Source organism: Platichthys flesus, chromosome 19 (genome assembly GCF_949316205.1).
Source record: "Platichthys flesus chromosome 19, fPlaFle2.1, whole genome shotgun sequence".
Lineage (NCBI taxonomy): Eukaryota > Metazoa > Chordata > Actinopteri > Pleuronectiformes > Pleuronectidae > Platichthys > Platichthys flesus.
In genome coordinates this window covers 19,967,002-19,993,373 of record NC_084963.1, presented here as the reverse complement: position 1 = coordinate 19,993,373, position 26,372 = coordinate 19,967,002, and the positions used below count along the sequence as shown (strand labels likewise).

The following is a 26,372-nucleotide window of genomic DNA, read 5'->3' as shown; positions in this document are numbered from 1 at the left end:
AGTGTGAACACTATTCCCTGCATACCTTTGTGTGTTCTGGGGGTAACAAGGACACTTCCTGTCACATCGGAGGCCGTAGTGCGCCTCAGGGCACAGTCGCACATCACAGATCTCGCCTGTGTACCCTGGCTCACACAGACACATTCCGTTGGTGTGGTAGCACTTGCTGTTGTTCTTACAGCGACAGGTCTTTGCGCAGCTAGCACCATAAGTTCCAACAGGACACTCGTCTTGGCACCTGTTTAAACCAGAAGGCAGAGCAGTATGCATCGTGGATTAGAAAATGTCAAGGCTTCATTAAAACCTTAATCAAATTACCGTTTATGTTGTTCCTGTTATTAAAAAATGTTCTCCTAAGAAATGTCTTTTCATAAAGATCGAAGTATGCTGACAGTCATATTAAACATGTCTATAGAATGTTTACATAGGATTATTTACAGTGAAAAAATGTGATTTGATGCTAAACTTTTAAGCAAAATGTCATAGTTTTTAAGTAATTCAATGCAGCATCCATGCCTTTGTTAGGTCCAGACTTAATTATAGTAATTCCTTATTATCAGGCTCCACCAGTAAGTCTTTAAAAACTCTGTAGCTTGACCAAAATGCTGCAGCACGTGTGCTGACAAGTAGCAGGAAATGGGGCCACATTTCTCCTGTATCAGCTTCACTGAATTCCTGTTACATTTTTTAAAGAAATTTAAAATTCTTCTTCTCACTTAGAAAGCTTACCTTATCTTAGTTTAGTAGATAATAAAGAACACATTTGTTTAAAAACATAGTAGCAGAAAGAACATAATAACATTAATATTCAATAACATAAATTAACATAGATTATTATTAATCTAAGGCCCATAATAATATGGCATCATACCTGGAAAAGCTCATAGCACCATATCGGCCCACTACAGCACTGGGCTCCCAGAATTCAAGCTTACTTGTCGTCCCCAAAAGTCTCTAAAAGTAGAGTAGGATCTAGAGCTTTCAGCTTGTACTTTATCATTTCAGACCCAGGATGTGGATCGTGATCGTAGATTATGATAAACAATATGTCAACTCATATAAATTACTATTATTGACAACACGGCTATCATTACAATTGGCACCACTGCTCCCTTCATCTCTGTCAGACATTTTCTTTTGCATAAATACTTTAAACATTGACACACCTCTTAGATCTGTCTTTTCTCTTTTCTCTTATTTTAGCATCTGTTGCACCTCTGTCTGTCCTGGGAGAGGGATCCCTCATAATTAGCTCAAAAGTTATTTATCTCTGTTAAAAGGGAGCACTATGGCCTAAACTGTAAAGAAATGAACTGAAATGCACATATGATTGTGGACTGCTCATGCGAAATGTATGTATGAATGTATGCCTGTATTATCATTTGCCCATACATATATATATATACATATACAGAATACTGTACATACAGAAATTGCATAAGACAGTCCCTGAGTCATGCATCCTTAAGGTGTGCCAAATGCAAATTGATTTTTTTTAAAAAGTGTGTATATGAAGGCATGTATACATCCTTGCATGTACTTTTTTTTATAGTTTAATTCCAATCTCAGAAGATAATGACAAAAAAATTCACAATCAGTGGCATTGATTCTATACTACACTGATCATAAATCTGTGCTTTGTCCTGGAGCAGTGTTAGTTGTACCAACCTATCTATCACCATTCAATCCAGCCATGAGCGGAGCAGAAATTAAATCCACAACATTGACTGCAGTGAAAAGGCTCTCTGGTGAATCCACAGCTCATTCAGCCTTTGTTGGAACACAGAGCCTCAGCTAATGTGGCAAACAGCTACCACTCAGGAAATGAATGCCGTGGGATCCACTTCACTCGACAGTCAATGTGCTGTTTCTTACATGTGATCAGTCATGTCTCAACATTTATTAAATCCTGTCATCTACATTCCTGCAGAGCATTGTCAATAAGCAGTGCAAGCCGCCCCCACCACCCTTTATCGTCTTGTTAATGGTTTCCAGTGGGTTTGGGTGTGCCATGGCCGGCCCAGTTCCAAACAGTGCTATACCATAATGTTCAGCTTCTCTTAAACCCTCATTTAGTCATAAAAGTGCAATTGGAAAGGCTATTCCTGTCTCGTCACTGGTCTGCTTAAGTATATGGTGCATGCTCTCTGATATTGCTAATTATATGGGACTGAAGCCCTGTGTGGTGCTCTGCTGAGATTTGTCTGTGAAAATACTGACTACGCTTCCTGCTTGTGTTTTCTCTCCTCTCTCTCTGAGATGTTGGGGAGGTATATAGCGCACACAGATAATCTAATTTGGATTTTATAAATTTGACTTTTCACCATGTCATAATCTGGTTCAGTGGGACAAAACACTTCTTCTGTACTTTAGGGGTGTACCCTGTATCCTGAGCTACAGAGTTTAGTAGGGGCAACGGGGTCCAACATAATTTATGTCTCTAGTTAGCATCACTACCTAATCCCAACAATTTTCTCTGTGGAAAATCTGAGGACTTTAGCTTCCACCTGTTTATTGAAGACTGATGCGTCTTAACATTCTGGTGACAAGCTATTTTATCTTTTCGGGCAATAAAAACAAAATATTTTTGTGGATCAGAAACAATAAAAGGTCTAAAAACTCCACAAAGGTAAGACATATCAGGTGATCTGTGCACAAACATTTTGTAGTGTTGCAAATAAATGCCTGACAAAGTGCTGGATACTGTTTGAAACAGGATACAGGTTTGATTGTGCTAATTTCACAAAATCCAGGTTAAGCACCTGAGGGATAGAAATTTGTATCAGAAGCTGCTGCTGTTACCGCAGGGATGCTACAATACTGTAAAAGTTGCTCTTACCTTTCTCCTGTGTACCCAGTGGTGCAAAGACACTGTCCAGTGGACAAGACACAAAAGCCGTTGTTGTGACACTGACATTCCTGGGAGCAGTTCTGTCCAAATCTCCCCTCTGGACATGGCTGGCCACACACTGTACCCTACAGACAGCAGCCACAACAGGAACATACATACAGAGTGGAAGCTGTTAATCATGTAAGCAGCTTTTTCTCCTCAAACTTTAAGAATACCCTCATGACGTCTAGGCCTGCTGGTGTGTTTGACTGGTGAGGGAAAGATTAATAATTGTAATAATAATTGTTAAAGCCTCTCTGTTTAACATTATTATTAAAACTATGTTTTGTTAATTAATACAGTGATTTTGCTGATTCAACGTACTGTTTGTATTTTAACAAAAAAAAATGTGAGTGATAAGGCAATAAGTGCCAATAAGCCATTCTTCTTATGAGTTAGCACAAACAATTAGGGATGTGTACCATCCATCCTGCAGGACAGGAGCACTCTCCAGTCACATGATGACACACTCCACCATTCTGACAAGGACATCTCTCCTCACACTGCGGCCCATGTTTACCTGGAGGACACAGGTCTTCACAGCTATGAAGAGAAAAGAAACCACCTCCAGTTAATATGTGTGTTGAGGTCATGTGGGAGAATATTGCTTGTTTAAGACTTTGAATTTCAGTTAGAGTGAGAAACAGAACCAATCAATCAATCCATCAAATTTGATTTGTATAGCCCATATTCACAAATCTATATTTTTTTTTATAGGGCTCTAACTAGGTGTAATTCTCAACAAGAGGAAGAAAAAGTGACAGAAGTGGCAGTACAAACATTCTGACAGTACTGTATGTTTTTAAAAATGTCAGTATGGCTGAGTATTTCCACTTAACACTGCAGTAAACAAATGGCCATCTGAAAAAAATGGATTCAGGCAGCCAGGGTTTGTGATGCCACAAACCTAAGAAACCAATCAGCAGATGCAGGTGAGCATGGACAAGGCCAAGTTAGCATATTCATAGATTCCAGTCACAGTGTTGAGTTACATAAATACGATTTTAAGGTCATGAGTGAATTTTTCAGGGGAGATAATAATAAGCTAATGGAGTGTGTGTGTGTGTTTTTTTTGTGTGTAAATCAGAAGGTCATGATAGTACTGTCTTCATCATCAGAAAAACAAAAACTTGACCGACCTTAAAAATCAATTATTTCAGATGTGTTTGTTTTCTGTTCTAGCTGGTCATATATGGCTTACGTCACCTTATTGAAAGCATAAGACTGAAGACACTGGCTTTTACTTTGGTGCCACTTTCCGAGACTAGAAACACCAAACAGATGCTCACACATTCTCTTCAACTTACAAAGCTCCAGTGTATCCTGGTGTGCACCTGCATTCTCCAGTCACATGGTGACAGGCAGCACCATTCTGGCATTGACATTTCTGTTGGCATCCATTTCCGTAGGTACCCATTTCACACTGGGTCTCACAGCGCCAGCCTCTGTATCCGGGAGTGCAGATACAGGCTCCAGTGATGGGGTTACACAGTGCTCCGTTCTGGCACTGACATCTGTTACTGCAGTGGGGTCCCCAGTGGTTACTGTCACAAGCTGAAAATCAAAAATCAAGATTGGACACAAGTGGACTCCGGTCAAGTTCTAGACACATCTCACCGATTAGTAAATCAAACTTGATGAACCTGACATGCACCATATGCAGCCAGAGCAAAGACATTTTGTAAATACAAGTTTTCAATTATATATTTTTTCAATTTTCACCTTGCCATTATGTGTTTTTGAGTGTAGGTTACTATTTTATCCACTTGAAAATAAGTCGTTAACACATCAATTCACAGCAAGTAAATGGGGTCATGATACATTGTGTACGTACGTAAAGCCAAAACGCAGCCTGAACCAAAATAGAGATTTTCTGGGGACTTGCGTCCCACCAAACATTTAAGTAAAGTCAACCACTTAAAGTGATTCTTAGGGCTGAAACCAAAGCCTGCTCTAATCACTGTCATGAAAGCCATCAAATTCTACCAGCAGCCCATGACCTAACCCCACCTCATTAACCTTTGGCAGTTGGATTTCCATCCCTAATGAGACCATACCTCATACATAAGAATGATTTCTAACATGCATCTGGCTTTCCAAATCGCAACTTGTAATGGAAGCCTTAGCCACATGATGAACCTGACAATGTGTTGGACCACATGTTTATTCTAGATGTCTTTCATCTTGAGAGACTGTTGCCCTCTCAGCGTCTGGTAATGACTAGGGACAAAACAGGAGAGAGTCAGGGACGTTTACAGTGACTACCAGACCTGTAATTATGGCACTGTGCGTCATGGAGGTTTATATTAGGTTCATGGTCAAGTGAGATTTTTCACTAGGAAAAAGACCATTGACTTCATAAGGAACACTGTGTATTCTATTGTATACTATCACAGTCTGCTATTAGTTTAGCAGGTTTAGCGATAGTTGATCATTTCTGTCCAAAAATAAACACAACCGACTCAATTTGTGTTCAAGTAACATGACAAACACATCTTACTGCAACATATAAAACAACCTTTTAATCATGGTGGTGTACTGATGCCGTCAGTGCTCTGTTCAATGATTTGCACTCATTCTAAATGAGTGCAAAATATTAGGACTGAACACAAGTGAGTTGGCTGTGATGGAGTTTTACAGTTCATGTAATCATTTTCATGTATCATCTTCCACATTTAACTAATTTGAGGATTTGTGAAGGTTCATGCAGATGGAGCTTCCAATAACTTAGTTTATTCTGCATGAGACCAAAGCTTCCAAGGTCAAGAATAATCTGAGAACTAGAGTATTTTTCTGCAGGAGATGCCAAACCAGTTACAGGGGAGTTTTGGTCACCTGATAATCCTCAGTCTGAAGTTTATTTTTTTCATCTGGAGCCTCATCTTTTGGTTCACGATAAAGCTTCACCTCGGATCCTGATCAAATAATGTATCTGTTAAATAATAATTTACAAAAACAGCTGTCTTGACTCCTGAGGCTGTCACTGGCCACAGAATATAAAGGATATAATGCAAATATTTGTGTGAACTGTCCCAATATCTTGTGGTATCATGGGCCTTTCCTTTTCTTTCTCTTTGTGTAGTGCAGAGAATATACGGTCGACGCACTGTCTCTCATGAACTATAGCAGTAGAATATCCATGAATTAATGTAGTAGTGACATATTAAATTGTCTTTAAACCAAATACTACATATAAGGACAGTAAACGAAACATAAGGGCTTCATATTTGAAGAGAATAAAATGTTTATACATTTTCCAATGAAATAGAAAAGTAATTGAATTCAAAGGCATGTTTTATAATCTTTACAATATAACTTAATACAGTTTTCTTGAGCTCAGTCATGAATATTCTTGAAGAAAGACACATGACTTCCAGGGATTTATTCACAAGGGGGATCTTGGGGCAAAATGAGCTGCAGTCTTAAAGTACATACTGTACATTTAACAAATATATGTTTTGTATATAACTCAGTACTAGACCATGTGATGCAGTAGGTTTCTATAAGTGTGATATTAAGAAACACCGGTTGAAGCTGCAGTAAAGTAGCAGCGGTCAGGCTCATTTAATAAGTTAGACTGTGAAAACTTTAATTCTCAGAAACAATGTGATGCAGTGCAATCTGTCTAAGTTTAACAGGCTTTTTAGTGTTTCTATATAAATACAACACAATAACGAAACTGTGAGAAGAGGATGATGAATGAAACAATGTTTTGCTGCCTTTTCACATTTCATAGTTCATGGTTATACCAATGAACAATATTATTTAATTCACTGTGCTGTTTAGAGGCACGCAACCAGCGACATTTAAGGTGAAATCTTTTTCTATGTGCAACTCAGTGGTTGAGAAATCATGTTCAAGAGGCCCAAAATATGTTTTGTGAGGCCTCGGTGACCTTTGGCCACCCAAATCTGATCAGTTCATCCGTCAGTCTAAATGCACATGTGTAGCAAAATATAACATTTTCACCTGGCAAAACACCCTTTTGTGAAGTGACAGTAACCCTGCTCAGAAGAAGGGGTTAGTCAGACAACCAGTAAACTTGATGCCATGAGCTACTGGCGGTCTCTGGCACTGACACATAACGAACCCTAACTCGTGGCTGGAATAAATTTAATTAAAAAAATTATGGAATTTATCTTTTCATTTTGAGCAGTATAATCCTAATATAATATTATTTAAAGAGACAGAAGGCAAAGACTTGATATTAACATCTCTTCTGAGTGATCCCATGTGGACATTTCTAAGTACAGTTGTTAACTGACAGACCTGCTCACTTGTTTTCTGATATATGGAGGTGGGTGTACTATTCATGAACAGGGCCTAAGTTGTTAATTCAAAGTTAACGCATAAATATGAGTTTTAAGTTTGGATTTAAATGCCTCAGGGGAGGCCGTCTAATTTCAGCAGGGAGTTATAGCAGAGGAAGGGGCGCAATAGGAAAAGGCCCTGCAGCCAGCAGACTTCTGTTTCACTCAGAGGTCAGACAGGACCCCTGTTTTCTGAGAACTCAAAGCACAGTATTGAATTTATAGTTTAAGACTTTAGAGAGGTATGCCCATTTAGAATTCTGTGTCATTCAAATGTCATTAAAAGCACCTTAATATATAATCTGACATGCAAAATTTGATGTCATGTGAAAAAATATGGATTCTGGATTTAGTCAACATTTTCAGCACAGCATAATTAACCAAAATCCATGGTCTTGACCTTTTTAAAGACTCTCATGTGGCGGGACAGAAAAGACATTACCTACAATAATCAAGTCTCCATGAAACCAAGGCATGAGTTAGGATTTCAGGTATATTATAATCTATAGTATTGAGAGCTGCCCTGAGATTCTGTGATCAGAGCACAGAGTTGCAATCGGACGATGTTTCCACTCTAATATGTTCTTGTTTTTAAATTGAAAACAATCTGTGTTTAGATCACCATTTAGCTCTGTAACAGAAGTAATCGCCGTCCACACATCACATGATCATTCATAAACTTGTCATGCATGTACCGGTGTAAACAGGAAGCAGATTATATCTTCTCTGCAGTTTGTTGGTTTGTTACAGAAAATATTATGAACAAAGAAGAGCACTGGCGAAAAGTAGCAGGAAGAGATTGCAACACTTAGCATCCACAGCTGCTAGTCGAGTTTCCAAACTAAAACTGTATTTTAAGGGGATCAAATAGATATTTTTCTATTTTGGTTTTAATCATCCAGATCATTGTTGTAGGCCACAATTATTATTGCTAGGCTCCACTCTTCTACTACACCCACACAGTCTGGTGTTAATGTGCCCAGCATGCAAAGTAACACAGCCATCTCCAACTATTCCACCATTCTGAGGTTGTTCAAGTGATTAACAGGCTCCTTTTATTCCTCCTCCATTAGCCTACTTCTCCTTTCCCTGATAAAAGTGCATATTTCGTTTACCTCAGGCAGTCTGGTCCTGTGTGAAAAACAGTTGTGAGGAAAGATGGGGGTTGGGTGGGGAATAAAGGGAGGTGGAGATTAGAAATACTAAAATGCACATGTAAAACCCTTCCTGCATTCAACTTGGCCATCCCGGTACCTTTGTGAAACCTGACCTAGATTGAAGAAAGGCCAGCCTCCAGGAGCTTGGGGCTCCTCATCCACTCTCTGGAGAACAGACTGTTCCCTTTCACTGGCCTATTCAACACAGTCGGGAACAAAAAAGACTGCACTGTGCCAGGGTTTGGTCACAAGGCTGGATGCAAACTACGTCTTACAAAGGATCTCATGGTTTTTTCTTCTTTTTTGAATCCTCAGACTTCTTAATGTTCGCCACAGTGCACGTGTCGATATATGAACAAAACTTGATTGAGAGTAAAACTTCATCAAAGATGCATTTTAATTTGAGTAAATGCAGACACAACAAGTCATAAAACACTTAAAACACACCTAAAACTAACACAAAGGCTTGAGCCAGTAACTTGAGCCGGTTGGCTCAGCTCTTACTCTCTTCACTGAGGAGGGATTGGGGCCGGAATGTTTTTATATCTATTTAGTGATTACCCAGACTACCAGGCATGATGCACTCATGGGAACAGAAAATGCCTTTCACACTGACACGGAGGATTTTCAGTGAGAAAAAACATCTGTAGCATTCTTCCACTTTCCCATGCTGAAGGGGAATGTGTATCCTCCAGAGTTTTATCATCATGTTACAATAAAATTAAAACTCCATTCAGCAATGTCTTTACACATATATAGCACGGTCTCTATATGTGTAAAGACACAGAACACACACTGCTTTTCTTTAGTTCGCTTATTTAAATGTCACTCTTTGTCTTTCCATTGAGACACACACACACTAAATTGAGAGACACGTCGTTTTGCACATCAAGACCAATTGATTATTCCTGGTTAGAAATAGTCATCCTCTCTTGTATAATGTCTTATGTGTTTCTATAAAATCTAAAACTAATTTGTGGTATTGTCGAGATTATTATCACTCAACTCATTATTGATTTGAGATACATTATGTTTGAGTGTATACACTCTCACTTTTAAGTAAGAGGAGCACAGAGGTGGAAACTCAGGCTTTGTCCACATTAATACGTTTTTGCGATTAAAATCCAGACACACGTTTTAGCTTCAGTTTGTCCAGTCCACACTGACACACATGAAAACACAAGACCATTCGTGTACAGTGGTCATGTGATGTAAACAGGAAGCAGATTGTCTTCTTGGCACTTGGTTGCTTAGATACAGAAAAAAACTACGAATGAGGAACAGCAATGGTGAAAAGTAAGAGCAGGGACAACAACAAGGTGGTGCTGTTTACAGTTACGCTTTTCATTCACTGGTAAGTCACGTTGTTACAGATAAGAACCAATCAGGGGTGAAGATGGGTGACTATTGAAACCAGGCATAGACAAAGCGGGAAGTGTTTTAATAAACTTAAAGGTAGTAGTGTACGTGGACGTAGCCTAAGAACCTGTCTCCAGTGCCACCTTATAATCAAATCTCACTTGCAACACTCGTCTGAGGTGAGGGAAGAGAAGCTGGTTACATAAATACGACTAAGTATGGAGAACAAGAAGTCTGAAGCTTCCAGGAAAAATAAAAATTATGTAGCATATACAGTCGTGCTGTTTCTCATAATATTCCCACAGCTGAACTTGAGGCCTCCTGAACATCTTGTGCTGTTGTCATGTGTACTTTTAATCATGAGCTCCAGTGCCTCAGGTTATTTGCTACCACAGTTTTCTCCTCCTATTATTCCTGCTCACCAGTGAACACAACCTCCTGCCATTTCCTGTTCTTGTTCCCCAAATTGATCCTCAGACATATTGTTGAAGCTCACTGACCTGTACAACACAGTCAATGCATCAGAGTCTTATCTGGTTATTAGACTTCAGTTTCTGAAGGGGGTCGTGAATGAACATTGGCTGAATGCTGTTGGCGACTCATGTGAGTCTAGAGAACATATTTGCTGCTTTATCCAAGAAATGTGTTTACATAAAAAAGGTCTCCACTTTATCAACCATTTAGTATAGAAAATCATTAATTTATACTGAATACTATTGATACTACTATTACTTAATTCTAATACTAAAATTCACACTGGTCTTTGTATCACCTCAAGAAACAAAATATAAATATCACAAAATAACTAATGGTTCAGTGCCAGTGAACCTGGAATCTCATAGTGGACTGAGAACATCCCCCACAGGTCATGATCAACATGAACAACACATCAGTCAGTGGGGAATCAGCAGCTTCTCAGCCTCTTTATCACACACTGAAAGACCCTGTTCACATCTGCTATAGATACCTGCCCCTAACAGATCTGATCAATAGAGGTGAGCTCTATGAACATTAGTTCACTGACTGGGTGTCAAGTTTATTGTGTGTGTTTTTTCCCAAAGCTTGAAATATCATACGCACTGAAATGCTTTCCTCCTTTTAGAATAATGTTTCAAAAAAACTACAGTGGCCATCGTATTTTTGGGAGATTAAAAAAAACCTGTAATGTTATCAGAAACAGATTGGATTTAGAGGTTTGAGCCAATGAAACTCCAGTGAAGTGAATGAACTCTAACATCCTTTTATTAAAACACTACAGTGACAACCCCTCTAAATCAAAGTACAAGACAAGTAGTTTTCCAGCAATGAGTGGCGTCTGCAGAGCTTCTGGTCACAGCACAGCTGCTCAGAAATATTAAGTGAGCACTCAGTAGCAGGACATGGCCTGTAGAGAAGGGGCGGGGAATGTCCAGACTTGGTTTAGGGGCAATGCATGTGAGTACTGGCTGGGTTAGAATAACAGAGTAAGATTAAAAGTGTGCAACAGTATGATAGGTTCAACGTGTTTAGAGTTCAGTTTAACAGATGAACTGAATTGGATTACTTGGAAAATCTTGAAAAAATATAGTGAGATACCTTTTTTTGTTGTCTTCTCATACGTTGTCTCTTAAATTTCTTCTTAACCAAACCTTTAACAACCAGTCTTGCTCGTTGCTTAATAGACAGGAACCATGGTTCCAAAATCAATCATCTTATTTCCATGATTTAGATTTATATTTGCAAGTCATCCATACTTTCTTTAAGTTCTGTTACAAGACATATTTTTTGGACTTGTGTGAGACCAGACAGACTGGCTGGGTTTAGTTGGGCCCAGGAGAGCCCTGGGGCCAATACACAACAATAAGCTTCTCTATTACAGGCTGAAACTGAAGACAGCAGGGGCACACCATGTGGGCTCCTCATGGATATCAGCTTATAGACTTGCATGGAGACAGATTCACAGGCTCATAAGTAGAAACTAAAAATAACCTTTCACAGACACTGAGTGGACAATGTCTGCAAGTTGGATGTAAACAAAATAACTTGTTTTTCAACCACTTAACGCATATTGATGAAAACTGATGAAATTACACTGATGACATTGTGTTGAGCATATGATCTCCAATGGGATATTTCTGTTCAGAGGAAAATTCCAATTTAATCTCTGCAAAGATTTAATTTGACGAATTCAGGAAACCAGGGAATCCATAAATACATCTTTCAGCAGTATGGTGCAGGTGCTATCAATATAAATAATTATAAACAGTTGTATATGATTGTGTGAATACTTAATATTCCCTGAATATACAACCACTGGCAGTGTGTTACTGTTAAATGATTTCATGTGTGCCTGATTTTGTATTTCTAATGTGATCATTAATAAATTGGAAAAAGGTTCTCTGTATTTATTTCTCTCCTTAGAGGATGTGATGAATTTCAACTCCTTCTGACAGTTGGTCAGTCTCTGTATTTACACATAGTCACTTGACACTATAGTTTGAATTTTCAGCTGAGAGAAAGTTCCAAGTCATCTACATTGTTCAAAACACAGGGATTTCCAAAACACTGTCAGATTGGCCGTTGTTCTCGGTCCACTGGGGCTATAAGAAGTAGAAGGTTAATATAACAGATAATATTATTATATATTCATATTCATATATTCACAGCTGCTGTTTTTGATCATTTTCTTTCTAAATAAGAGGGAACAAATTGGCATGCTCTTGCGAGCTACTGACTACAGCAACTGCAACTTTGGTAACAGCAATTCTTTGGAGCTGGGCTTTTTGGCAAAAACATCAGCACCGTGATTTTGGGAAAGGGCCAAAAGAGAAAGTTTAAAATAAAACGATCAACTCCAAAGCAACAGAGGTTGAAATGAATGTTAGCTTTTAGATCCTGGTAAGGGCCAAGCTCAACAGACTCTGGCTCCTACATTACCAATAATGTAACCAAAACCGAAAAAGGAAGGGGCACAACCAGACATAGTAAGGAAGTGTATGGAGCTCCATCAGTGCTGTGTTCTCTGATTTATTCATGTGATTTAGACATGGCTACAGGAAAACTCACCGAATCTCATCATACTAGTAGTAGCTGTTGTTGAAGGAATCTGGATTGAGATGGTGATATTATATGGCACAGTGGTAGTGTTGCCTTTGAAACAGCAGATGAGGGAGGTTCAAATCCTGCTCAGGGCAGGCTCAAGTGAGTTGTTGGGACAGGCTACTGGAGCAAGACACACAGGAGCTGACAAGGAAAACCTAGAATTGAGTCCGAGCAATACTGAAATGACATATGGGAGGAGGTGACAGCTCAAGAAGCACAAGTCACGACTCTTCATGCCTCCTGAAACTCCTCACATTAAGTCCTGCAGCCTGAGAACACTAGCAAAGAAAAAGAACAGGCCCTAAGCACTGGATGCACAGAGGCTGAGGTTGACCACATCACTCATAGAAACAGGATGTAAGAGTGTAAGATAGCATTTACGCTGAGGGGCATAACCAAGTGGCTATGATAGTCTACAGGGACATCAGTGCTGAGCAACAGGATCAAAGTCCTAATAGGACAAGATTGAATGAGTCGGGGCACCGAGTATTGTTGGCATGAAGTAGCATGATTGGCAGTGTGTAGACAAGGCTGGAATTGTGTTAGGTTAAGGTGAAATGGTTGTTATGGCCGTTTAGCCGACCTTCTATTCATTCAAAAAAGATATACCATGTCCCTGTTGACAAAACCTAATTTCATAGGCTACCTGTTCAGTGTCTGCTTGTTCACCATTGGCCTAGTGCAGCGGTCGGCAACCTGCGGCTCCGGAGCCGCATGCGGCTCTTCAGCCCCTCTGCAGTGGCTCCCTGTGCAGTGCATGTTGCGCACATTTTTCGCGAACGGTGAACTTAACGAATCAGTTCTCTCATATGATGAACGTCAGTGAACGTCACGTTCACGTTGATTTTTTTTAAATAATCATCGTATCAGGCCATCATGAAATACCAGTAGCGGATGAATGTGTGTGTGTGTGTGTGTGTGTGCGCGCTTCCAGATAGCCGACACACACACACAGCCGGGGCTCCGCCCCCCGCCCTGAGCTCCGCTCACTCACTCAGAGAGACACCGTGAGATCGGAGCTCGTTCACGTGGAGCAGCCTCTCAGTGACTGACCGGCTGCTTCTCAACAGTGGAAACAGTGAAAACGAGTTTCTCTGGTCTCAGCTGATCAGAGATCAGCGCCTAAGCTTCTTTATCAGAGCAGAAGCTGCAGGTGGTTTGTACCGATCTGCAGTTTCTGTGTCGGCCTCCAGTCTGACCTGCTCTCACGTTTTGTTTTAATATTTCAGCAACTAAAATATGCGTCACAACCTATTACGTCCCAGCGCTATTCCCTGCAGGTCGCTAATCTATAGTTCCGACCCCCGGCCTCGGTAAACTAATCATGGATAAATCCCAGAAAAGAAAAGTCTGGGAGGAAAATAGAGTTTAATTCTGCGTGGACAGATGAATTTGCTTTCACTGCCACCGATGCTGTCTTACATGTATGCTTGATATGTGGCGAGGAATTAGCAAACAATAAGAAATGTAATGTTGAAAGATATTTCCAGAGCAAGCACACAGCATCTGCTGAAAAGTACCAAGCTGGAGATGAGCAAAAAAAGCTGAGGTCTGTGTTTAATTTATTCCAAAGTAGGCCCACACATGTATTTTGTTCTCATCTAAGTCATAAGAGTTTGGTGTTTTCCTATTTTGTAACAGGTAAAAATAGCAGTTAAATGTCAACAGTTTTTTTTAACTGTCGTTCTATTATTTAATAAATGCAACAAACTATAGTTTTTATATATATTGTATGACTATATATATATATATATATAACTTTATAACCTGTGTTATCAAATATGTTGTGCGGCTCCAGACAGATTTAATTTGGGGGAAGAGGGGGCGAAATGGCTCTTTCGATGGTAAAGGTTGCCTACCCCTGACCTAGTGGGTTTCAAGAGGTAAATAAAATGGAAGATATGACGTGAAATTGTTTATTTTTGGGACTGTGAACTTAGTTTAACATTCTAAACTGTGATCTAGTTCATTTTTATCTTTATGATCTGAACTCTTTTTAAGTGTGAACTTGAACAACACTGTTGATTTATGAAGAACTGCTGAGATCTCATGGGTCATTAGAGCGAACATATATTTTAGATCCACAACAAATGGTCTGAATACTTTTGCAAATGAGAGATTTGAGTTTATATTTTTATGAAAAACAAATGTGTAAATCTGTCCCTAAGTGAAAACTGTGGCTGGAGGCTGCACAGACTGCAGTGGGTGTTAAAGATCATGTTGATGTCTGAGAGACAGAACTACGGTGGCCCTGAGAGCTCAACGAACAGCAACTTAAGAAAACACATGCAAGTTGACAAAACACATGCAAGTTGACAAAACACAAGCAAAGTAAGAAAACAGCTCCATCAATTTCACAACACAACACAACACATTACAGAAACGCGCAGCAAATAGTCATACGTGCTGCAAATAGACACACGCGCTGCAAATAGACGAACGCGCAGCAAATAGACGAACGCGCAGCAAATAGAGGCGCCAACACAACGGAAGTGTTTCCAGAGGACAGGTAAAAGGGATGGACACAGGAGACACTAAAATGTCCAATACACCATACAATTTTGGTTCCGCACAGGGTTCGGCAACCCGCGGCCCTGGAGCCGAACGCGGCTCTTCAGCCCCTCTGCAGTGGCTGTACTGTACAGTGTTGTGCATATGTTTCGCGATCGCTGAACTTAACGAATCACTTTTCATATTATTAACGTGAACGTAACGATGAACGTGATTGAACGTCACCTTACTTTACGGAGTAAGGTGACGTTCGGAGCCCCGGTGCGCTGGCCGCACACACACACACACACCCACGCCCGCTCCTGGTATTTCATGAGGGCCTGATACGATGATGATTTAAAAAATGAACGTGACGTTCAATCACGTTCATCGTTACGTTCAGGCTAATAATATGAAAACTGATTCGTTAAGTTCAGCGATCGCGAAACATATGCACAGCACTGTACTGTACAGCCACTGCAGAGGGGCTGAAGAGCCGCGGGTTGCCGACCCCTGTGCGGAACCGAAATTGTATAGTATATTGGACGTTTTAGTGTCTCCTCTGTCCTTCCCTTTTACCTGTCCTCTGGAAACACTTCCGTTGTGTTGTCGCCTCTATTTGCTGCGCGTTCGTCTATTTGCTGCGTGTGTGACTATTTGCTGCGCATTTCTGTAATGTGTTGTGTTGTGAAATTTATGGAGATGTTTTCTTACTTTGCTTGTGTTTTGTCAACTTGCATGTGTTTTGTCAACATGCATGTGTTTTCTTAAGTTGCTGTTCGTTGAGCTCTCAGGGCCACCGTACAGAACTGTAAATGAGCTTCTGTGCACACTAATTCAATTGAAAAGTAATATCAGGCTCACATGAGGGCGCGTTGAGCTTAGCATGACCACAGTAAAGCAAGCACAAACTGAAAGTTGGTGTTGACAAGATGTCACAACATTCTTCACAATCTGCCTGTGAAATGTTGATAGTTTTCAGAAATTATTTTGAAGTCTGAGGCAAAAGAAAAAAAAACATGAGAGCAAAGGTTTTCGCTCCTGTTCTGTGTTGGTGTGGTACAGTGGAACAGTCAGTAAGATGATACACCCATCTGTTTTTTCTCCTGTCTGTTCAGAGTGCTTTCACAGAAAAAACAGAGTCACACACAAAGACACGATTGCTCACAGACAGCAGCAGCTGGAGGACTTACCACTGGAGCAGTTGGAGCCCCCCCAGCCCGGTTCACACTGGCAGGTGTTGGGGGCCATACAGCGGCCATGAACACAGCTCTCTGCACAAAAGGCTGGACACGGAGGAGACAGGAAGACAGGCCAGTCAGCGGTACAATAACAAAAATATCTCTATCAGAATTAGTCAGTAAACAAGAAAATGATTTATTCTCCCTTCTGAGTATAAATTATTTGTATCATAAATATTTGGACTTGGACCACTTTGTTTAGGAGCAGACTTTGCCAGTCAAGTTATTAATCTTCACTTTCTTTCGGCTGGAAACAACAGCCACATGTTTCATTAAGTACTGATATAAACAGATTTTCAATCAAAATATTTTCATGCTTATCTAATCAGAGGCCCACTTTCAAGTCCCCCTTCAAAGTTAAACTGGTGGAAACACAGATTTTAGAATGTCTTTAATCATTCATTTTTTTGTTCTCGGCCACTTGCAAAGCGCATATGAGGACAAGATGGTAACTGCACACATTTGATATATTATTAAGTTAAGTTTCTTGCATATGGCACCAAATAAGTGATCAGTGATCTGGGAAGACTGCAAACCAAAGAAACAAGGTTCAAAGAAGGTTGCTTTTGCTTGAATGCTTGAAGACATTCACTATCAAATACGTGGTTAATTTCAATGAGTGCACCACTCAAGAAGTTCATTATTGTGATTTAATTTGACCTGAAGCAACTATATACATTTAAGATATATTTTTTTTATTTTCATAGCTACCATTGGGTAAGTGTTATCACTAACATCAACATCAAGGCAAAAACTACTCAACCCATTGTAATTGCTCTTCTAATTTATTGTATCTAATTGTTTAAGTTTTTTATTATTGTTTTGGTGTCCACTAGTTTCACTGTGTGATGGTATTACTGTATACAACGTTTAATTGTATGTAGATGCAAATAACAGTAAATTCCTTTACTTCCTTGAGTGTTTTCCAATTCAGATAAGAAAACAACAGCTGAATAAGAGAGGTTTCTGTGTCCACCTAATGAATCAAAGTCAAATGTTTACTCTCCTTCACACTTTGGTTTGGTCTCCTCCATCTCTGAGAAAGATATTTGGATCTTCAGCGCTAAGTGCTTCAGCAAATCTCTAAAGCAGGATTCGTGCTTTGGGATGTCGTGCATATAAAAAAGTGCAAGACTATTAATGTGTTTTTGGAGAGACTGAAAATATGCACCATCGTCCCATTTGTCTTAACCCAGCTGCCTTCCACTCTGCTTTCCAGTACAGCAACTATAAACACGTTCAATTTGCAGCATGGTTGGACAGCACATCTTTAGAACTAGTTCTGTGAGACAAGCGACCCTGTCTGGAGCCAAATATCCAGCTGTGTAATGAAAAAAAAAATGAAGAACTGAAAGAGGGTAAAGATCCCTGTTGGGTTAAGAGGAGGTTCAGAGTTGGTGTTAATTTCTGTGTGTCCTCTACTTCAACAATGCTATGCATTTAAAAAGAATATAATGTGCACTGAAACTTGTCTGTCTTTTTTTAAATCTTATTTTACTACTTTAGAATTAAAAGTAAAAAACACAATAATTGAATATTTAAACAAGCCTTTCAGTTGTCAGGTTTGGGTAAGAATGATCTTCATCGGCGTAGATTCTGTTCTTACATAAGAACAAGTCCCAGATAACAAAACGAACACTCTTCGTAAAAAACGTTAGGTAAGTGGGTTTAAGGAAGAAATTCCTTCTTAAGGAGGGTTGTTGAATGAGGCCCGTTGTTAACAGGATTCTGTTAACAAGACTGGATATTTGAAATCAACCTGTAAAGGGCAGCAAGCAAATCCATTGTATCCAAACTAAGTGTACTAAGCTTAACCTTAATGTAGTTCCTTATGTGGAAATACCATGGAGTGGATTCTCCTCACTGCAGTGTTTTGTCCAGGAGTTCAGTGAGTCTAACAGAGCAGCATGTGATAGCTGCTCAACAGAGTCTTTTCACACCAAAATAAATTCCCCCCTGAACTCCTACAGGGCCGCAATATCACAGCCCTGCATGAATCAAAGTTTCTTTTATCACCAACTACTTAGAAAATGTGTTAACACAATTCTTTCTTTTACTGTGACTGCTGAACAACAGTTGTTGTTTTTGCCGCAGTGACTTCACACCTGTCACTGGCTGCTAGCTACTGACGGGAGGGGGTTACACAGCAGCCTCAATGACGTGAATCACTGTAACGACAACACATGTCGAAGACACAGGGTCTGTTTTTCTGACTAGTGACAGTCTTTCAGCTGAGGCTTGCGTGACTTTTTCCTCAGTATGTAGCAGCTGTATAATCTATAATCTACCTACTGATCCCACAAATGTCAGGCTGACCGTTTGTATGTGAAACATGTATCTTGAAAACCCTTCATCGGCCTCACTCTTGACTTATGTATTGTTAAGGGCCCAGGGAAGTTCAGTGTTTGAGTTTGATCCAATTCAACACGATACGTTCAGTATAAATAAAATTTTGTATGAAGAGGCAAACAAATATATAATTTACATCCTCGGATAAACAGCTGTAAGCAACTAGCCTGCCAGCAATAACAATATTATTCATAAATTTCACCATATGAGAATGACATAAACATTCACGGGTGTCACTGGTGCTGATCTCCATCATGGCCACAACATTCATAGAGACACTTCCTGTTTGGAAATTTGTTTTCTAAATAAAAGGACAATGTTGTTTTGTTGCTTCACACTTTACATTGAGCTGAATTAAAGAGCTTTTATTTTGATAAGTTGTGAACTTAGGTCTGATGATTGTGTCAATTGCTTAACAGACCTCTGACAAAACCAATATCCAATGTATTACAAAATAACACCAGTTAAGTAAATCATTCATCTGTGAATGTACCACACCTGTGAAGAATAATATAACATAAATATTCTATGAAAAACATTGAAGATAAACCAAGTAGGATGAACACAAAGTTTTCTAACTTCACTCTGCACGGTAGACTGCACACAATCTCCAGCACACTAACAATAAAAGGTGACTATATTGTAGAACTGTTTGAGGTTGACTCACTAATGACAAGGGGTAATTCTGAAAGAGCTCTAGAGCTGTAACACAGGCGAAGCAACCAGCCCATTCCAAATAGGCAGGTTTAGAACGAGCACTGCCCTCGTGTTGAGCTTTAGCTGTGGTCGGTGGGGAGGTCATGAATATCGTTCTAATCAACCCATTCAAAAACCTGCATTGTGAATTTGTTGTATTACTCTACTCATTCATCTAGGTATCTTTCTTTGAATTTGTCACCTGTGTACCAAATTACATTCATCAAAAACTAATTTTGGCCTTTTGTATGAACCTAATTTTTTAGGATAGCTGGGTATCTTTTCTAGCAGTTTTGAATAGTCCAGGTGTGAGTGAAAGTGCAAAAAAAAAACAACTGTTTCTTAACCATAATGAAGATACTCACGGGCACAGATCTCTCCATTCTCATAAAAACCCGGACAGCATTGGGATTTTCTCCGGTACATGGTTTTCTCTCCTCTGCGATATGCTGTACGATAGCTCACCCTTCACACAGACACACAGGGTTAGACACTCAGTAAAATAACCTACCCATATACAAATGCATACTTAAACTGTGGTTTTAAAAAAAATCCTTCTTTCAAATATAAGCTTCGATTTGGAAACATAATCAGGAAATTTTGTATTGATCTGCAGACAATACCCAGTTTTCCTTATCTATGAAACAAGGAGAATCCGTAAATTAGTTTTAGCAAAGTTTTAGGGACATAAATACCTGGTTGATCCGCCATATTCTCTCATTGACTTATTAAAGAGAAGTTGTACTTGCTCCTAAACTCCTCAGAGATTTATTATTTAATGATATAGCTAAATTGGATGACATCGACCTTGCCTCCAGTAGTCGGTCAGGAATCTAGGATTTATCTTTGATCCAGACCTGAACTTTGATTCACATGTGTACAAAATTTGGGGGTTGTTTTTTCAACAACATAACATTGCAAAAAAACGGGATGTCCTGTCATAAAAAGATGATAACTTCGACTTGGTACTTGACACAACACTCCTCTGTCATTTCTTTTTTGTAAATATTGTTATTTTGTTGACGTCCATTGCTAGACGCAGCATCTTTTGCATTTCTGTCTGCACTGAGTGACAGATTCCTCACATGTGGCTCTCTCTGAGCTTCTACTATTTTTCGCCCCCATTTTTTTTTTTTTTTCTCATTCTTGATGAGGGTTAAGGGCAGAGGATGAGACGAATTGTGATATGTGAATATGTGCTTTACGAATATAAAATGATTAATTGATGACTACCCTGTGAGATCAAAACAGATTTGTATTACTAAACTAAATCATGCATAACTAAGCAAGTGAATTTAATACAAAGCACCTTTAAAATTGTAAAGGAAATGAATCAAGTTTGTAATTCACACTATTTACTCACCTTGCTTGAGTAAATAGTGAGTGAATCCTTTGTTTCTGCCCTGTATAACATTTCAACATATACCACTTGGTTTCACAACTGATTAAAATCAAATACAACAGCTCAGTATTAAACAACATGTTTATTACTGATGTTGTAGCCTCCAGTAATATTTAACTGGGCCGCATTATTGAAATTATACAAATTCTCAATATAGTCAAAATCATAAATAAAGATCAAATTTCTAATTAAATCATTTAAGTGTACACATTATTATCTTTGTGAGATCAGAACATATGGCTGAGTCATTGGATTGGACTGTATTTGATTCCACAAGAGGACCTGTTGGAGTGTTCGGCACGTACATGTAGAGTCTGAACACATGCAGGGTATTTAATAGTTGTCTGACTGGATGTCAGTACTGTAAATCGGATAAGCAGGTACTTATAATGAATAGGTGATTGAAAAAAATTGGAAACATGCATGATGGAAATTTCAGGGCATTACATACAAATATAATTGCAAGGGCATTCATAGTAACTGTTTATCTATTAACATACAATGCTGCTGCATGATGCTGTAAAAAGTATTGCTGCTTGTAGTTGTGATCATATTTGAATCGAAGCTCAGGATCATGCTTGTCACATGGCACAATATAATAGTTGCATTGGCTGCAACATACTCCACTACATAAGCCCCAGAATAAATGGATGGACTGTATGGTCAGGTACTTACTATTGCAGAAAGATGGGTCAGAAAGATTTTCGCATGGTAATGCTGTAGCATTACCATGCGACAATAACGTAAGCTTGACAAAAATAAAAATATCACTGTGATGGATTTTCAGAGTGGAGAGGTTAAAAAAACCCACCATTCTCTCCACACTTACACACTTCTACTTCAGGCCCCAGCGCTGTCGTCCTTACCTGTGTCTGGTGCACTTGAACCAGTTCAGGATGTCGGTGCAGCTGGTGTAATAAATCTGATCAAAAGGGTGGGCGTATGACTCCTGCACCATCACTGAGTAACTGAAACCACAGGAAGAGAAGAGACGAGAGAGAAATCAGTGTGTGTGTGGGTGTGCGTGTGTACATGTGTGTGGTATGTGTGTGTATGTTTGTCAGATGGTCTGTGGTTTCCTCCTCTATTTATCTATTGGTAATACTATGAACCACATTTTGGCCCCTGCAATGTTCCATAGGTGGATTATTGCATTTGGTAAATTGTCTATATTTATATAATGCTTATCTAGTTTTGTTGGCCACACAAATGCTTTACAGTACAGTTTTACATTCACCATTAACACACAGGCCACAGCCAACCCAGAGAGAGTTTGTGTGGTACAGAAGGGCTGTAGGAATGTGTGAGGGGCTTGTAGTAAAAGGCACTTGAATGTGGTCGTTCAGACTAGACAAGATTTATACATCTATTTACTTTACCATTTAATGTGTGTGTGAGACATCAACAGCCCTTTTGTGAAAAGTGTGTTTTGTCTTCACATAGTTTAATAAGTCTGCCAAAACACTTCAGAAATGATAAGAAGCTACAATCGAACATCATGTATTTAGAATGCTTGTTTGTCACTGACACATTTCCTGTCAACAGACAGATCTCAGGGTGAAGCCCTTGTGTGAATAAAACTAGGGAGCATTTCAGACATTAAAACATACAATTTATACAAACACTACTGATATGCAAACTCATTTTCGTGGACACTTGGGTAATTGTTTTAATCAAACAACTGATCAATACATGGAGAACTAAACACTTCCTACACAAAACAGTAAAAACCTGATCAATCACTATCGTTATTACATAAAAGCAAGGGTTAAGTCACCCCATCAAATCTCAGCAGAGCATTGAAATATGATAAACCAAATCAAATTCACCCCCTCATATGAGCCACGTTCAATGACCAGCACTGACTACTGTCTGCTAACTGATGTTTACCCATCATTGACATTTCTTTTCTTCTTTTTAATTTTCTCATTACTTTTTATTATATTCTACTGTATAGTTACTGTATCAATAAGCAGCTCTTTATGTTTCCTCATGCTAACTGACTGACATCACATTTTAGAAATTGACGTCATTGAAGGACCAGCAGGTCAATTTACTTTCTGTCACAAATCCTTAAATCAATGTGGGACTGAGACCCTAAATTTGTATATAGAGCAGGGAAGAGAGACCTGATTTTAAAAGGTGAAGTGACACTGGCTTACCTCTTATGATCAAGTCAGTAGAGATGGATATTAACACCAGGTGTGAGAGTTTCCTAGCCTGACGTTGTCATACTCACAATTCTAGTCAGAATGTGAGTCTGATACCGTTCCATTGGGCTGTGATTATGGGGCGTGTTTCAACCGAACCAGATAAAAAAAGCCTCTCGTCTCAATTGGATAGACCTACAACCAATCAGAGCAACGTAGTATGTGACGTATTTCAAGCAACGCATTGTGAGTTATTTACTAACGCCGGGTGTTCACACCGGACTCTGAAGCGACGCCAAAGCGCAGCACCAAGCCTTAAATAACAGCTGGCTCCCATCCAGTCCCATGTTAAAGCGTTTTGCTGGTCACACCGGAGGCTGAGGCTCAGCGCCAAGGCTGCGTAGCGCCGTGCAGCGATCGTTTCGGCGTTGAGTCTATTTTTTGCGCTTGACGCGAGCGTATCGCGCAAGGAAACACACTGAAAAATGATTTTAAACGATATTGATGACATATTTTATATAATATAAATGATCAAATATGCATCCCATCCTTTGAATTCCCCTTCTATTGTCCTGGAGGTTTAATTTTACCAATTTTACCAATGACTTTATTAAATGTCCTCCTCTGCCCATCCACTACAGCCACACAAGCAGTAATGAAGTTAAAAAGAGAGAGTAAGTATATGCTGGAATACTACTGGATCAGCGGGTGATATTATTAGCGTGATAAGGATTAGCGCGGCGCGGCGCTTTGGCATCGCCTTAGGGTTCTCTGTTCCTCTTTCAAAATGAATGCGCTGTCGATGTCTTCGAAAAACAGACTCAATGGCAGCATCTACACATCTCAGCTCTCCAGCGGCAGGCACGTTTGTTGAAAGCGAATTCAACCCAAGCGCACTTTGATGACGTGGTTGATTATGTTATTGTTCATCATTGTATAAAGCCCGCCCTGACAATCTGATTGGTCTGAACAGTTTCTGTTCGGGCATAATTTCTCCCAAACGGAGCGACTCCAGACCAGACTTCCCGACCTCAAATGTTGTGGGCAGTGCTAAATTCGTCTGGCATCCAGGCTAAGAGTTTCCATGATCATTATCATCAACACTGTATGTCTCACACTGTCCTCCTTCCCTCTCTTGTCTCCCTCTAAATCTTTCTCTGCCGTCAGTCTTTGGGACAATAACAGAGGAGCGCTCTCACTGCGTCCGCAGCTGTTTCCTCAGATTAGCTGCTGAAAGATAATCTAGCTGGGAAATCTGCTTCTACCTTTGTTCTTTTACATTTCGCTTAATGGATTTTCAAGCTTCTTTTTAATTTGAAAGTTTGTCAAGAGCCTCACTTCACCTTTTTAACACCAACATTTTGAAAAAAAGAGTCATGTGCTTGACACACTGAGGTTAGTCTAACACCAGGGAATACATAACTTTAAAGAAAAAGAAGAGAATATGTGTGGGGTTTGTAATTGCAGATAAACCCACTTAGAAAGCAATCAACACATTTCCCACCGCCATTAATGAATTTGCCTTTCTGTTTGTTATTTTCCACTAACTTTGTTATTTTGGAAGTGTGGTGATTGGATGAAGATTGAGCCGATGTATTTGTCATACATATGAATGGTGTTTCTGCCTATGCAAATTAGGACACATTCAATAAGTGTGGAGCTCATGTTTATATTCAAATTAATTTCAAAAGAAACTTGTAATACAAAAAAAGTTACTTTTTATGTATACTCCATCTTCATACTTCAGCAGGGATCAGACTGAATACAGCCCTGTGTTAAAGCAGCAAAAGGGCCTGGAATCAACCTGGAATGTACCGTTACATGTATGTGATTGTCCAACATACTTAGCTTTACTGAATGACTGCACATTGTGCTGCAGCAAATGTTGAGCGTGACGACCTGCATTATAATTCCGGAGCCCACTGAATAAACAGCCCTGCTGCACTGATGGACTGGATACGTTACAGTTAAGGATAGTGTTGTGTTTTTTCACTCAGGGCTAAGGCTGCTCTCTGAAGGCAACCTGTGGTTCTCTCATATGGTCTGACCGGCTCCTGAATGTGTGGCATGCGTAATCAGTTACCACTGCAGCAGAAAACGATGGAAACGTGAGGTCAAAGAGCTTTTAAAGAACATGGCAGAAGCATTGTGACTGACCTCTCCCAGTGGCTGCAGACGTTGGGATCCTCCAAATTGAGGGAGGAAGTGATGCAAGGCAGAAAACAGATGACCACAGCCAATAGAAGTGTCCTGTCATAGCACAGTAACACAGCCATCTCTGTAAGAGCTGCACCCTGAAAAAGGAGAAGACAGGTTAGCGGTTTACATATGAGTAGTCAAACATGATTGGCAGAAAATTATTAATAAAAATATCAGAAAATGTGTTCTGTGTTTGAGACAAAGTCACTACCAGTTGCAGTGGTGAATTAACACTAACAATTATTACCTAAAAAAAATCTAGATTTATTATTTTTAAATACATTTTCTAACGTTCATAAAGGGGAATTGATCACGTTTTCCTTAAATCCAGTTCGAATTAGGGATTCAACACTGTAACAGAAACCAGAAATAAGTAAACTTTGAAGATGGGATGTGTGCAGTTTTGAGCATCATGGTTCAAATGTAGTTTATATAAACAATCTTTAACTACAAACTGAAAATCGGATGAACAGCTGAACATATAGAATAGTTATTGAACTCGTATCTGACACATTGAAGTAAAATCTGACGACAGTGAAGTTGACTTCAGCACATTCAAAACAAAAAAATAATCTGAAATTATTGATATAATCGGAACGAAAGTTGATGTGGGAGAAACACTGATTACAGCGATATCACCAGACAACACTGGTCACGTTTTTGCTCTGGTTTAACTATAAAATACCATTTGCAAACTTCCCGAAATTTAGAGTCGGGCCCCTTTCACACTTGATCTTTGAGTACAGAGACCACAGAGCATCAGACAAAAGCCATGCTTCATTCGGCCTTTTGGCAACAAACTTGTGACTGTAGGAGATCAAATAGTCGCCAATTTAATCAGGTATCATCTGCTGTTTGTCGGTTGGTCTGTTAGTGCAGCGTGATAGGATGCTGTCAGATGATGGATCTGCTTCATTAGCTGTAATCCTTTTACTCAGTCACTTCACCACTTAGGTCCCAAGTCAGCATATGTAATAAATTAATTACATCCCCTTTAGTGCTATGCGAGCAAACTATAACACTTTATCATCACAGTGAACATGGTCGA

General features: G+C 39.5%; 1 protein-coding gene across 1 annotated transcript in view; it reads right to left on the bottom strand.

Annotated features, from left to right (window-relative positions):
* The window catches only part of megf10 (multiple EGF-like-domains 10), a 47,521-nt gene that overhangs the window by 14,004 nt on the left and 7,145 nt on the right, over positions 1-26,372 (bottom strand). The window contains exons 2-9 of the mRNA XM_062412957.1: positions 25,283-25,419; positions 21,842-21,943; positions 19,939-20,039; positions 16,481-16,573; positions 4,198-4,444; positions 3,313-3,433; positions 2,840-2,976; positions 26-238 (exon numbers count right to left, since the gene is read on the bottom strand). Coding sequence (XP_062268941.1) covers positions 26-238; positions 2,840-2,976; positions 3,313-3,433; positions 4,198-4,444; positions 16,481-16,573; positions 19,939-20,039; positions 21,842-21,943; positions 25,283-25,401 — 1,133 coding nt within the window. The 5' untranslated portion in view covers positions 25,402-25,419. The remainder of the gene's footprint in view (positions 1-25; positions 239-2,839; positions 2,977-3,312; positions 3,434-4,197; positions 4,445-16,480; positions 16,574-19,938; positions 20,040-21,841; positions 21,944-25,282; positions 25,420-26,372) is intronic.